This window comes from Terrapene carolina, unplaced genomic scaffold (genome assembly GCF_002925995.2).
Source record: "Terrapene carolina triunguis isolate 2854851 unplaced genomic scaffold, T_m_triunguis-2.0 Scaffold131, whole genome shotgun sequence".
In the NCBI taxonomy this organism is placed as follows: domain Eukaryota; kingdom Metazoa; phylum Chordata; order Testudines; family Emydidae; genus Terrapene; species Terrapene triunguis.
The window spans coordinates 26,651,077-26,665,842 of NW_020664482.1; the positions used below are offsets into that span (position 1 = coordinate 26,651,077).

A 14,766-nucleotide genomic window follows, 5' to 3' on the forward strand; every position below is an offset into this window, starting at 1 on the left:
AGAGGGGAAATAAAAAAGCCCCTCTGCACCCCCCCCCCCTTTTTTTGCAAACACGGCAGGTGGCTCATCTCAGCAACAGGATAACTGTTACCCCCCCTGTGCCCCTGGGCTTAACCCCAGCTCCTACCCCCCATCCCTGATTTTGCCCCTCAGCTGCCTCTGCTTTCAGCTGCTTGATTCCCCCCAGTAAATTTCCGCCCCCTGCTCAGACCCTGCCCACCCCCCCTCCGCTTTGCCACCTTTGAACCCCTCTAAAGCAGCAGAATCTGATTCCAAGGAAGGGCAGAGTGAGGGCAGCGGCTTCAGCAGATGTTACTGAGCATGCCCAGTGGTGTGAGCATGCCCAGTACACCCTGAGCGGCACATTGGGACAGGGATCAGTTTCTGACGCTACCCGGGTAGGCGGGGCTGAGCGGCCCCTCCCCCTCGCGCTGCCCGGGGGCCGGGCTGCCTGTGCTCACTGCTCCGGCTGCTCCGCCAGCGCACACCCAGCACGAGGCGCCCGCGTCCCAGCAGCTCCGCTCAGGATGGTCATCCGCGTCTACATCGCCTCCTCCTCCGGCTCCACGGCGGTAAGGAGCAGCCCGCGGGGAGCCGTGCCCGGTGCCCCTCGCTGTCCCCGGCCGCGGGGGGCGGCGGAGGAGCCGGGCGAAGTTGCAAATGTTCCTTCAAAGCAAAATCCCTCTTCGCTCCCCTCCGCAAGGGCGGCGAGTTGGGGCACTGCGGGCAGTTTGGGGACGTTTTCTGCTGGTGGTGTTACTGCCTGTGGGTTGAGCCCGGATTGTACATCTGTCTGCAGGCGGGGGGGCGAGGAGAGGGTTATACATCTGGCTGGCGGTGGGGGGTTATTACACATCTGTACAGGGGTGTTGGAAAAAATTGTATGGGGGGGTGTGTTGAGAGCCATTGGACCAAACTGTAAAGCCTGTATATGATGGAAACAACTTCAAGTCGGGGGGGCGGGCGGCAGCAGCAGCACCCCCAGCACCTATGCAGGCTGGGGGGAAGAGGAGAGGGTTACACATCTGGCTGGGGGAAGTGGAGAGGAGAGGATTACACATGTGTCTGCGGAGGGAGGAGAGGGTTACACATCTGGCTGGGGGGAGGAGGAGAGGGTTCTATTTTGAGACTGGGGGCCAAATCATGAGAAACCCACAGCAAAACTCCAGTTGGCTTCAGTGGGACCAGTGTTTGGTCTATGTGTGCCCAACTTCTGCTGCGGAGGTGGCCCTGAGTCTTTGTGATGCCTGAGTTCCTTTCTCTCTGGTTGCTTGCTCTGGGTGTTTTCCTCTTCTAGAGAGATCCGAAGACTTGCAATCCAAATGCGTCAGTGAAAGAGGAAACACAGTTGCACAAGTGGCTTCCGTGTTTGTTTGTGTATGTGTGAGAGGGAGGGAGGAAGAGAGAGAGAGATGAAGCTGTTGCTGAAAGTGCGCTCGATATTTTAATACATACTAACAGCTTAGGGTGACCAGACAGCAAGTGTGAAAAATGGGGACGGGGTGGGGGGTAATAGGAGCCTATATAAGAAAAATACCCCAAAAGTGGGACTGTCCCTATAAAATTGGGACATCTGGTCACCCTATAACAGCTACTTCAAGCTGCTCATCTGGAAACATGATAAAGAGGGTGAAACCTGAATGGTGGCTATGATAAATGTGCAAATGTATGTTACCTTCCCTGAGAGGCAGAGTTGGGAAAGCTCTGTTTTATACCTGAAAAAAGATCATGGGTGAGGTTGATACCTTTGTTTTTTGAAAGTGCTGTTACTTCCTAAAACTAAATCCTTTCCATCTTAAAAGAGGTGTATTTTTTTTTCCGTTTATGGAGAGAGAATCTAAAGGGTTAGTGGATTTTATCAAAGAGATAAAATTATACACATTTAGCAATATTTCCCCCTTTTCTTCTCTCAACCTCCCTAGGAAATCCAAATATCTGCTGCTTAGTCCAGCAGCAGTTTTGCATTGTTGAAATTCCTGTAATGTAATCGTAGTGGAGCTTCTAAGTCCTTTTAAGCATTATAATAAACTCTGTATGAGACTCAAGGAGAGAGAGGGGGATCAGACAGTGGATTGTGTTTTTATTCTGGCCATGAAATGGAATACTCCTTTCCCCTTTTCTGCCACATTCCAGGCTTATCCCTCAGGACAAGTCCAGTTATTTATAAGTGGGTAAACTATGCCTGCAGGCAGGTCCCCTTCTAAGCAGGAGTCACCTCACTCACCACTCTGGAGTATGGAATGCTTGATTAATAATTAAACATTTTCAGACCACCACCACCCCAGGTATTGTTCTAAATGGGAGGAGCACCCTGTGCTTGAAGGTGTCCTGTGTTTACTGTTGCTGATCACTGACAATAAAGCATTATTTCCTTTGCGATTTAGGAGTTTGCTACATGATTTTTAATCTGACTTTCCACCACTCACTCCCAAATACTCTTCTTAAAGAATTTCAGTGGAATAGCACATTTTCACAGGCAGCCTCCTGCTGCTGGAATGTTTAGGCAAACCACAATGTTTATTCCTAAAGCTAGAGACAGTTGATCATGTCAGCGTTCTGTTTCAATTACTTTATTTCTGCTATGCCAAGTGATTAATGCTGATGCTGGAAATATGTCTGGCTGCTGCTGTAGTGGTTTGAGTTTATTACTGTACTACTATGGAAACATTGCATTTTGAATCCTACACACTGAAACTTGTTCTATGATCAGTCGCAAACAAACAAAGTTTAAAAACAAATACACAAAACTTTTTGTGCTTTGGGATGGATAGTTATTGGTTCAAATGTTCCTGAAGCTGGTAGTGACTAAAAGATTGTCTCTGTTAAAGATAGTCTGTCTCAGTCCAGATCATAATGGACTTCACAAAAATGATCAACATACTTAGGCCTGATCTACACTTGAAAGGTTTTGCCGGTATAGCTATACCAGTATACTGTACTGGCAAAGTGCTCCTAGTGTGGATGCAGTTTATACAAGCAAACCTGTGCTTTTGCTGGTATGGCTTATTCCAGCTCCCCCCCCCCCCCCCCTCCTCCCCCCCCCCCCCCCAGCGCAGCTAAAGCACAGTTGTGCTGGTATAACTGCATCTACACAAGAGGCCTTGGTGACTTTTGCAGTCTGATGATTGAAGCCAAAAGGCAAGGAGACTAAACTAAACTAATCTTTCCTAGTCATTGTTGGGCAGTGTAGTTTGGTTTGCAGTGCTGTCAAGCTAGATGGAAATCATTTTCAGAGGAGGACTATGCAAAATATACAGTATATGGGGAAATAATATCCCTGTTCCACGGAATTTTGCCTCTCCAGGTCCATGGAATATATACAAATACTAGAAATCTAAATACTAAGATGGGTGAACTAGAGCAGTGCTTCTCAACCAGGGGTGCATGTACTCCTGGGGGAACACTAAGGTCTTCCAGGAGGCACATCAACTCATCTAGACATTTGCCTAGTTTTACAACAGGCTACATAAAAAGCATTAGCGAAGTCAGTACAAACTAAAATGTCATACAATCACTTGTTTATACTGCTCTATATAGTATACACTGAAATATATGTACAGTATTTATATTCCAATTGATTTATTTTATAATTATATGGGACAAATGAGAAAGTAAGCAATTTTTTAGTAATTGTGTGTAGTGACACTTGTGTATTTTTATGTCTGATTTTGAAAGCAAGTAGTTTTTAAGTGAGGTGAAACTTGGGGGTACTCAAGACAAATCAGACTCCTGAAAGGGGTACAGTAGCCTGGAAAAGTTGAGAGCCATTGAACGAGAGAGCCTGGCATTAAATGAGGATATTGATATAACAGGCATCATGGAAACTGGGAATGAGGATATTCGATGGGACATAGTAACACCAGGGTACAAAATACACCGCTACCTCAATATAACGCGACCCGATATAACAGGAATTTGGATATAACGCGGTAAAGCAGTGCTCCGGGGGGGGCTCTGCACTCCGGTGGATCAAAGCAAGTTCAATATAACGTGGTTTCACCTATAACGCGGCAAGATTTTTTGGCTCCCGAGGACAGCATTATATTGAGATAGAGGTGTATATAGCAGAGGTGGCCAAGCTTACAGCTCTGAGCCGCATATGACAATCTTCAGAAGTTCAAAAGTTGAGGGCCACTTGCCAGGGCTTGGGGCTTCTGCCCCATGGGTGGCACTTGCTGGGGCTCGGGGCTTCTGTCCCATGGGAGGCACTTGCTGGGGCTCGGGGCTTCAGCCCAGCTCCTGCTGAAGCCCTGAACCCCAGCAGGTGCACCCTGCGGGGCTGAATCCCTGAGACACTCCCCCCCCCCCCCCCCCCCCCCGGGGCGGGAGCCCCCCCCCCCCCCCCCCCCCTGCAAGGCAGAGGTCCTGAGCCCTCCTCCCCCCCCCCCCCAGTGTGGTAGGTGGAGAATGGGAAGGGTTGTGGGGGGCTCCGCGAGCTGCACTTTAACTGTAAAAGAGTCACCTGTGGCTTGCGAGTCAGTTTGGCCACCCTTGATATATAGGAATGACACAGTAGGGTGTGCTGTTGGGGGTTTGGCACTGTATGTTAAAAAAAGTATAGACTCAAATAAAGTGAAAGTTTTAAATGAACAAAACTGTACTGTAGAATCTCTATGGATAGAAATTCCATGCTTGAATAAAGGGGGTAGAGCACTACGAGTATGCTACTGAACACCTGACCAGGATGGTGACTGTAATGCTAAGGGATGTTAGAGAAATGCAATAATAATGGGTGATTTTAACTATCCTCATACTGACTGGGTAAATGTCAAGGCATGATACAGAGATAACATTTCTAGATGCCATAAATGCCTGATTCTTGGAGCCAGTTTTGGAACCCATAAGGGGAGAGGCAATTTGTGATTTAGTCCTAAATGAAGCACAGGATCTGGTCCAAGAGGAACTTATAGCTGAACCACTCGGTAATAATGACCATAATGTAATTAAATGTAGCATCCTTGCAAGGGGGAAGATACTAAAAAATCCCACCACAGTAACATTTAACTTGAGGACACTAGTTAAACTGAAAGTAAAAAGAGCAGGCCCAAGGCTGAAGGGCCTGCAAGCAGCATGGAGACTACTTAAAAACAGCAGAATAGAGGCTTAGACTTTAATGTATAACCCAAATAAAAAAAGACAGTCAAAGGACCAAATGAATGCCACCATGTCTAAACAGTAGAGTAAATAGGTCATTAGAGGCACAAAGGCATCTTTTTAAAATTTGGAAGTAGATGCTAATGTGGAATATAGAAAGATGCACAAACTCTGTCATGTAAAATGTAAAATATAATAAGGCAAGCCAGGAAAGAATTTGAGAAGCAACCTAAAGATGCAAAAACTAACAGTAAAATATTTTTAAGTACATCAGAAGCAAGAAACTTGACAGGCAGGGGAGACTCTAGATGACAAAGGTATTAAAGGAGCACTCAAAGCAGATAAGACCATTGCGGAGAAGATAAATGAATTCTTTTTGTTGGTCTTTACTGCAGAGGATGGCTGGAAGATACCCACATCAGATCTATTCTTTTTGGGTGACAAACCTGAAGTACTGTCCCAAATGGATGCCTCAGTAGAAGAGGTTTTAGAACAAATTGATAACTTAAACAGTAGTAAGTTACCAGGACTTGATAGTATTCACCCAAGAGTTCTGAAGGAATTCAAATATGAAATTGCAGAACTACAAACTGTACTGTGTAACCTACCACTGAAATCAGCCTCTGTACCAGATGACTTGAAGGCAGCTAATGTAATGACAATTTTTAAAAAGAGCGCCAGAGGAGATCCTAGCAATTACAGGCCAATAAGCCTAACTTCAGAACTGGGCAATTTGGTAGAAAGTACACCTCTACCCTGATATAATGCTGTCCTCGGGAGCCAAAAAATCTTACCGCGTTATAGGTGAAACCGCGTTATATCGAACTCGCTTTGATCCGCCGGAGTGCGTAGCCCTGCCCCCCCGGAGCGCTGCTTTACCGCGTTATATCCGAATTCGTGTTATATCGGGTCATGTTATATCGGGGTAGAGGTGTATAGTAAAGAACAGAATGATCGGTCACATAGATAAACAGGAGTCTTTAGGGGAAGAGTCAGCTCAGCTTTTGTAAAGGGAAATCATGCCTCACCAATCTATTAGAATTTTTTGAGGGAGTCAGCAAGCATGTGGATAAGGGTGATCTAGTGGATATAGTGTACTTCAGTGGTTCTCAAACTTTTGTACTGGTGATCCCTTTCACATAGCAAGCCTCTGAGTGTGACCTCCCCCCCTTATAAATTAAAAACACTTTTAAATATATTTAACACCATTATAAATGCTGGAGGCAAAGCAGAGTTTGGAGTGGAGGCTGACAGCTCGTGACTCCCCATGTAATAACCTCGTGACTCCCTGAAGGGTCCTGACCCCCAGTTTGAGAACCCCTGGTGTACTTGAATTTTCAGAAAGCCTTTGACTAGGTACCTCACAAAAGGGTCTTAAGGAAACTAAGTAGCTATGGTATAAGAGGGAGGGTCCTCTCATGGATTGGTTCTAAATTGGCTATTACCATGGGAAGTGTTATGGACTTCAAATGACTGTACTGAACAATGTGCCATGCAAGAATGGACTTTTGGAACAAACAGTGTCAAGCGATTTGCTTGGGGGCTCTCTAGAGGAAAGTGAATGTAAATTTCTCCCCGCCCCCTGGTTATGCAAAAATCCAGCCTTTTGAAGCTATGTCCTGAGGAGAAGGGGACCATTGTCTTCTGATTACCTGTTCCAGGAGTCTGAAGATCAAAGGCCCAAGCAGTATAAAAGAAAGACTAGACTGTGCATGGGTTTGCTTGTTTTGGGCTAAGGCTGTTAGGAACTTGTAACCCCAGAAAAACCTCTTTGTGGAGTTTGAAGGACTGACTGCTGGAATTAGTGGGTATCTCTGGTAAACTTACTAGTGTGTGTAGGTTCTTTTATTTTTTTTAACATGTTTTCTCTGTAATGCTTTTTTCACCTTAAGAATACATGTATATAATTACCTTATGATTGCTGGCAGTTGGATTGTTCATAGCCTTCAAAGAGAATGCAAAGTGCAGACACTGGCTTGTCTAAGCAGTCTGGCTTGCTGAAAGTATCGCAGTATAGGCAGGGAACTTTGCAGCCTGGAAAAACCTCAGTCAGGAGCGAGAGAAACGTAGTCTCCACCCAAGAGAGGTGATGGTTGAGGAACCGTGACTCGAGTGGTTCTCGGTGGATAACGGAGGGGTTATACAGGTGCAATTTCTGGGACAACGTTGATCTCTTGTGAAAGGAAATTCTATAGGTGTGAGCCAGCCACACAGGAAACCAGTGTCCCTACTTCTGAGAGTCCAGACTGTTTCTGACAATTGAACGGTTCCTGATAACAAAAGCCTTGTCTTCACTAGTGAATTGCACTGTTGCAACTTGCACCTGAGTATCTGAATCAATGCAAGTTGAAAGGGTGCAGTGTGTTGGTGTTTCTTATCTTATTTTAGGTGCAGATGGTGCACTAAGTCCTCCCAGAACACTGCCTGCCAGCATTGGAGGGCATTTGGATTCATTGCCTCTATCCTACAATGCCCAGCAGAGTTCTCTCAAGCCAGGTGTTATGTAGCACCAGAGGCGGATTAAGATTTATTGGGGCCCTGGGCACCAAGTAGGGTTGCCAACTTTCTAATTGCAGAAAACCGAACACCCTTGCCCTGCCCCCAGGCCTGGTCCTTCCCTGAGACCCTGCCCCTTCTACCCTGTTTCCCCGAAAATAAGACAGTGTCTTATATTAATTTTTGCTCCCAAAGATGCGCTAGGTCTTATTTTCAGGGGAGGTCTTATTTTTCCTGGAGCTTCGGGGCCTTATATTCCGGGGTGGCCTTATTATCGGGGAGGTCTTATTTTCGGGGGGATGCCTTATATTACAGCGAGAGGCAAAACTGGAAGTAGGTCTTATTTTCGGGGGATGTCTTATTTTCGAGGAAACAGGGTACAAGGCCATAGCCCCATTCACTCCATCTGCTCTCCCTCCATCACTCATTCTCCCCCACCCTCCCTCACTTGCTCATTTTCACCGGGCTGGGGCAGGGAGTTGGGGTGCAGGCTCCAGGATGGGACCAGAAATGAGAGGTTCAGGGTGCAGGAGAAGGCTGGGGGTTGGGGCCGAGCGGTTTGGAGTATGGGAGGGGCTCTGGGATGGGACGGGGATTGGGGTTTGGGAGGGAGGGAGTACGGGCTCTGAGCTGGGGGTGTCGGCTCCGGAGTGAGGCCAGAAATGTGGGGTACGGGGTGGAGGCTCTGGGAGGGAGTTTGGGTGTGGGAGGGGGTTTAGGGCTGGGGCAGGGGTGTGGGGGGAGAGGGATGCAGTCTCCGGGCAGTGCTTACCTCAGGCAGCTCCTGGGAAGCGGCTGGCATGTCCCTCTGGCTCCTAGGAGCTCAGTAGGGACCCTGCCAGCCCTGCTGCGCCACCAACCGGACGTTTAACGGCCCCATCAGCAGTGCTGACCAGAGCCGCCAGGGTCCCTTTTTGACCAGGTGTTCCGGTCAAAAACCGGACACCTGGCAACCTTAGCATCAAGAACATTTGGGTCCCCAACATACCCCTCGCCACAGGGCTCCACTCCCTGCTCCTCCCCTTCCCCCCAAAGCCCCACCCCCCTGGCCAGGTCTAGAAGCTGGAGCTGGGTCATGGTAAGGGCTGCCCAGGAACCCTGGGCTGCTATGGGGCGGGGACATGTGGTGGCCCGTGCATTGATCTGCCACTGTGTAGCACACATTTCCACCTCTTCACATTTTTTTGTTTGTTCCGACGGATTCTTGGAATGGTTCTTTTGCAGGATGATGTGCACATGTGCCATGAGGTGCAAGGGATGTGCCCTGTTATGCCCTCATGCTACCAGTGCCGATGCCATGGCAGAGAATGACAAGCCTTCGCCTGAGCCAGTGCCAGATACACTGTGTGCTGGCATATCTGGCTATTAGGAAGAGCCCGTCACCATTTTAGGGGTGGATCTCAAGGAGGTGAGGACCTAGATTTCATTATTTTCACTTATATATTCAGTGTGTTATTAAAAACAGAGTTTTTTGTTTTTTGCTGCTCTTTTTGGTTTGGAGCGGAACTAATTCTTTCCTCCTTTCCCCTTTAGGAGCCAGACATAGGATTTAGTCCTGGTCTGGAGAGAGGACATCTCTAGTGAGTAACCCCATCTGTCTTCCCCCACATAATGTAGTGGAGTTCACAGGGGAATATATTGCGTCTTGGTGATGGCTGGAGGAAGGAGACAGCAGCAAGTGGCTTCTGGAGCAACACGGGATGGTAAGTGGATTTACTTTGGTAAAGGGGCATGAGAGCTAAGGGGTGGGTAGACTTGCTCTGATTCCTGTAACTCATGGTCCTTTTCTGTATTCTCTTTTCCGCATATTAGGGCTGTGGGAGAGGCTGATGAGGCATCAGCCAGACTTGTGATAGCAATCCCAATAAAGTAAGTAGATTAGTGGAGTTTGTGTGTCTATCAAGTAACCATGATTCTTGCGTTTTGTATTTTTGCAAGTGAATTCCTGTAGGACATTCCTTCGCCTGACCCCATCCCCCCCGAATTCGAAAGTGTTAGCTTAAAAGAAAAAAACGAATAAACTTTTTTTCCCCATTCTATTTATGTGTCCTGCTGTGTTCCTTTTAGGTTTTGGTGGAGGTTTGGGTGGTTCTGTCTGCACAAGCAATGCAGAGTGACACAGCATAAGGTGACATGGTGCTTAGCCTTGCTGAGCAAATGTAGTGACACTTTGGTCTGTGGATGTACAGTGTTTTACAGGCATCCTTCGAGATGCAATGGTGGAAGCAAAGCCAGAATGCACTGGTGTGGACAAAGCTGAATAGTATTCACTGACGCTTGTAATTCCAAAAGCCTTAAATAGATGAAGCATCCCTATCTGAACTGTGTATATCTTCTTTTCTAATTGTGTTTAGTTCAAATCAGTCCTGCAAAATATATATGAAGAAGGAAATACTGGTAGACATCTCATTTTATTTTTAGTCATACTGTGACTAATCTGGTGCAGGCTTCCATTGAACTGCATAATTTGGGGGAAATCAGATGGATGTGTAATTTAAGAACAAACATTCATTTTTGAAAATATATTTATATTTTATTGAACATATACAACCTAATATGATTGAGCGGTGACTTTTTAATGGCCACAATACTGAGTTTAGTTGCACATCTTCTGTAAACAAGATCTGCATGAAGTGTTCCTTTATATTTTTAGTAGCTCTCACGCTGTCTCTCTTGATAGAATAATATTAATTATACTAAATAAGGGCTTTCAGATCGTGGAAAATGAAATGTTACATGAATATGTCTGAATGGTTAACCTGAGATGCATACTCCTTTTTTTTTTTATTGCTCTTCTGATTTCTTAAAACAAAACAAAACAAAAAACCACAAACCACTATTCCAAACCCTGGAAGGGAAGATGGAATGTTTTAAATCATTCCTTCAGATTTTCAATGGAAATCCAAAGATTAAACTGATTGCAGTTGTTGCAAAAGCTAATCACAACAAATTCAAATAAAAACCACAGTGGCAGGCATTCTACTGTTTTTAAATAGAAAGGATTTACTAAATAAATGAGTAATATATACACAGATATGGGGAATTATACTGCAGAAAGAAGGTTGAAAAGGACTTTCTGTTAAGAGTATTTATATACTGCATGTATAATTATAGGAAATACCTGCTTTACAGGGTGTATGTTTTCATAGTGCTTTGATGAAGTAGGGCCCAATCCTGCAAGGAAATGAGTGGATGCCACTCACTTTGACTTCAATTAACAGTAGATGCTCACCACTTTGCACGCTCTGACCCATACATTGGCATGTAAGTGCTAAGTATTTATTGTATTAATAAATATTTACAGAGTTAAAGCAAATAAATTTATTTTCCCTGAGGCATTGACTGAAGTATTAAGATTACACTCGCCAAACTCCCATAGAAATTAGTGGAGCTGCACATATGAATGAGGGTGGAGGGTGCCAAAAACAGGGTTGCATGCAAGGTTGGTGTAGCAATTTATTATGTTGCTTGTCCCAGTTTCTCCTTTTTTCTTTTTTTCTTTTTCTTTCTTTCTTTTTTTGTTTTTTGTTTTGTTTAGGGTAGTGTGTGTGGGGGAAGAGAATCATGATTGAGACCAGCACTGTAAGGAAAACACAGAGCTAGCAGAAATGTCTCCCTGTATTTTAAGTGGGAAATTCAAGACTTTGACTCTGATTATAGCAAGGATATTTATTATCCTTACCATAGCCTTATGAGGTTACTGCTCTTTTTCCAGGTGCATTATCTAGATTAGTGATGGTTTTCCATAGATTCTGAGGCCAGAAGAGACCATTGTGATCATTTAGCTTGACTTCCTGTGTAATACAGGACAGAGAACTTGCCCCAAATAATTCCTAGAGCAGATTTAACACAATTTTAAAATCAAGATTGGATTTTTTTTTTAAGTGATGGAGAATCCACCACAACTCTTGGCAAATTGTTCCAATGATAATTGCTCTCACTGTTAAAACATTTATGCCTTATTTCCAGTCTGAATTTGTCTAGCTTCAACTCACAGCCAGTGTTACTTTCCTAGATGACTGTATTAGTCAGTGAGCTGGAAAATTAAATTATCTCTAGAACCTATAGAACTGTTACATTATTAAAAAATGTTTATACTTAAACACGAAGATGTTTCAAGAATGTTATTTGCAGCACTGGATATAGTCCTGTTTGCGGTTTGTGCACCAATATTTTGGGCAAAGGCTAAAAGGGAAGGCTTAAAAAAGGCTGTAGGACCTAGCTGAACGTATCAGAAGAATACCAACAATGAAGAGTAAAACACAAAGGAGTTATATCAAGAAGTCTTGGATACACCGAATACACCTCGGCCCTGATTCAGGAAAGGTCTTAACTCCATCCCTGTTCAAGTCTGCCACTTCAGAGCATGCTTGGTCTCATGGACTTAAGTGGGACTTCAGTGCATGCTTACGTGTTGTCCTGAATAGGGGTGTGTTTTTGAATTGTCTCTGGTGCTGGAACATTTAAAGGTCTGTCAGCATTACCATTAGAAACACCGTTTTTCATCATGGCTTTGTAATTGTAAAAATTAACTAAGACTGAAACTTGGCAGATACTTCTTGGTTTAGGAATATTTAAAAAGCTGCCAAGCAATTTAAATTTATACAGTTCACTTGACAACCTGGAGAACTTAAACAGCTTCTATTTTCATATGTAATAAATAAATTACAGGTAGAAGGAATCATGGTTTAAACCACCAGAAAACTTAATGGGGGAAAAGTCAAGTGTTTTACTCCCACAATTGCAATAAGAGTATTTTTAGGCAATACTTAAACATGAAACTTAAACACAGCAGTTTTCTACCAGGGATACTCTGAATGTGGCTCATTGCTGTGCTTAGAATCACAGTAGAAATGTTCACAGCAGCTAAGTTTTCCGGAAAGTTGTTTGAGCATGCTCTCCCATAGTGAGAAAAATTAAGAATGCAGAAAATAGAGCTGGAATTGATTACTCTTGATATCATAATTCAGAGGTCATTCTACAAGAAACACTCTAATCTATAAGAAATGGGTGTGATGGTGCTTTTAAAAGGCCATCAGAAGTATTTGGTTTTAATGGACTTCTTTTACTTAAAGTGAAGTAGCTAGTCGCACTAATAAAATTGTGATGTTGATCCAAGTTAAAATGGTTCATAACTAACATACTGGCCTGAAAAGAAACCAGGAAAGACATTAGTTCCCCAAGATATTTATAACTTGTATAACAGATTAAACATTTTCTTGACATCTGATAAACTTGCCTGAAATTTTAATCAGCTGTGTGGCGCTGACTTTTCTGGGAGAATTCTAGCTGGAAGTTAGATTTTATAGAACATATAGAGTCAAAAATACTTTTTTGCTTTTTATCCTATTTTCAGCAGATGACTAAATTTTCTGGTAATCAATCAAACGTAGAGTCTCTTGGCTTTTTGTCCCCCAGATTCACTAGCGCTGCAGTAATGTTGCAGATCTTACTTTCTTCTTTTCTTTTGCAAACCCCACCCATTGCTTTGAGAAGCAGCAGAGGAGGAAAATGGGGTGGAGGTGGGGAGTGGGAGGAGCCATTGACTGTACTTACTGTATTTTAGGAATCAGCAATAGAAAATATGAGTTAATAATAATCTCTCCTCCTGGTTTCCATCCCAACGGCAGCAGCTCAGTTCTGAAGCTGAGAGCAAAACTAAGGGGTGATGGTTCAATTTTTTCACTAATACGTGGAAGTTACTTATATAATAGGAACTGATAGACCCCCCAACTAGACCCTCAGAACTTTTGGTGGCAGATAAGATCTTAAATCTCAGAAGAAATTGATTTGATCTACCTAATCCAAAAGCAGATTGATCTTTAGAGCTTTTGTTCTACAGTTATAGTGTAGTACTAACCCTTAGGGGCCAGGATCCTGGCTTCAGTTATGGCCCTGAGGGGAAAGACAGCAGGTCTAGCTATCCAGCTGAGGGTTTCTGCAATATGGTGGGATCCCTAGGTGGCATAGAATTAGCAGGCCATATGCCAGGGGTGGGCAAACTAAGGCCTGCAGGCTGGATTCGGCCCATGCTTTGGATCTGGCCCGCGGGACTGCTACCCCCGTGGCACGGCGGGCCCCTGGCCACTCCCAGAAGCGGCCGGCACCATGTCCCTGCGGCCCCTGGGGGAGGGGGAGCAGAGGGCTTCGCGTGCTGCCCTCGCCTGCAGGCACCACCCCCCGCAGCTCCCATTGGCCGGGAACAGGGAACCGTGGCCAACGGGTGCTTCGGGGGAGGTACCCGCGGACTAGGGCACCGCGTGGAGCCCTCTGTCCTCGCCCCCACCCCCCTGCAGAGAGACGGTGCAGGCCGCTTCCGGGAGTGGCACAAGGCCAGGGCAGGCAGGGAGCCCGCCTTAGCGCCGTTGCCGCCACGGAACTGCTCTAGGGAAGTGGCGCCGGGCCGGAGCCCGCACCCCAAACCCCTCCTGCACCCCGCACCCATCCTGCCCTGAGCCTCCTCCCGCACTTCGCACACCTCCCTGCACCCCTGCCCTAAGCCCCCTCCTGCACACCGCACCCCAAGCCCCTGCCCAGCCCTACATTCATGGCTCTGCATCCAATTTCCCCACCCAGATGTGGCCCCAAAAAGTTTGCCCCCCTCCGCCCTATGTTATCCTTCTCACAACATCCAGCATAGACAGTTTTGCTGGGGGAAAAGGGAAAATACTGGAGCACTACTGCAATTTGCCATTCCCTGATGTAATGGCCTCTTGGAGGCTGTTACCAGCTGGTAAGACTCGTAGAAACCTCAGGCGTCTCCACGTTGAACCAGGTTACAAAGTGGTTCCAAGCTGACTCCAGGATTGGGACTGTGCAAAGGAGGCATACTTTTGCCTTTGCTCCAGCACTTGGGTCCTGCACAGAGTACAGCTGATCTAGACCCAAGGACTGCATCCTCCATGTCTAACATTGGTGATAGTGCTGCTAGATTACTGGGATCTAGCTGTTTACCTACAAAACTGAAATTTCAAACTTGTGTCTGCTTTGATCTTGGATGGCAATGAGGTGGAGGGATAAGTGTGTAATCACATTCAGACATCAGACCTAGACACTACAGTAGGTTTATTGAAAACATCCATTGCCTTAAACTTAAGTCAAAATAAATTGGCAGAAGCCTCATAGAAACACAAAAAAAGCAGCCTCAAGGGAAAAATAACAATAGTTTTCACCTAA

The 14,766-nt window shown here is 45.4% G+C and overlaps 1 protein-coding gene across 1 annotated transcript in view; it reads left to right on the forward strand.

Moving 5' to 3' along the window:
• Positions 1 to 437: 437 nt before the first annotated feature.
• The window catches only part of SH3BGRL (SH3 domain binding glutamate rich protein like), a 62,473-nt gene continuing 48,144 nt past the window's right edge, over positions 438 to 14,766 (forward strand). The window contains exon 1 of the mRNA XM_024212991.2: positions 438 to 572. Coding sequence (XP_024068759.1) covers positions 528 to 572 — 45 coding nt within the window. The 5' untranslated portion in view covers positions 438 to 527. The remainder of the gene's footprint in view (positions 573 to 14,766) is intronic.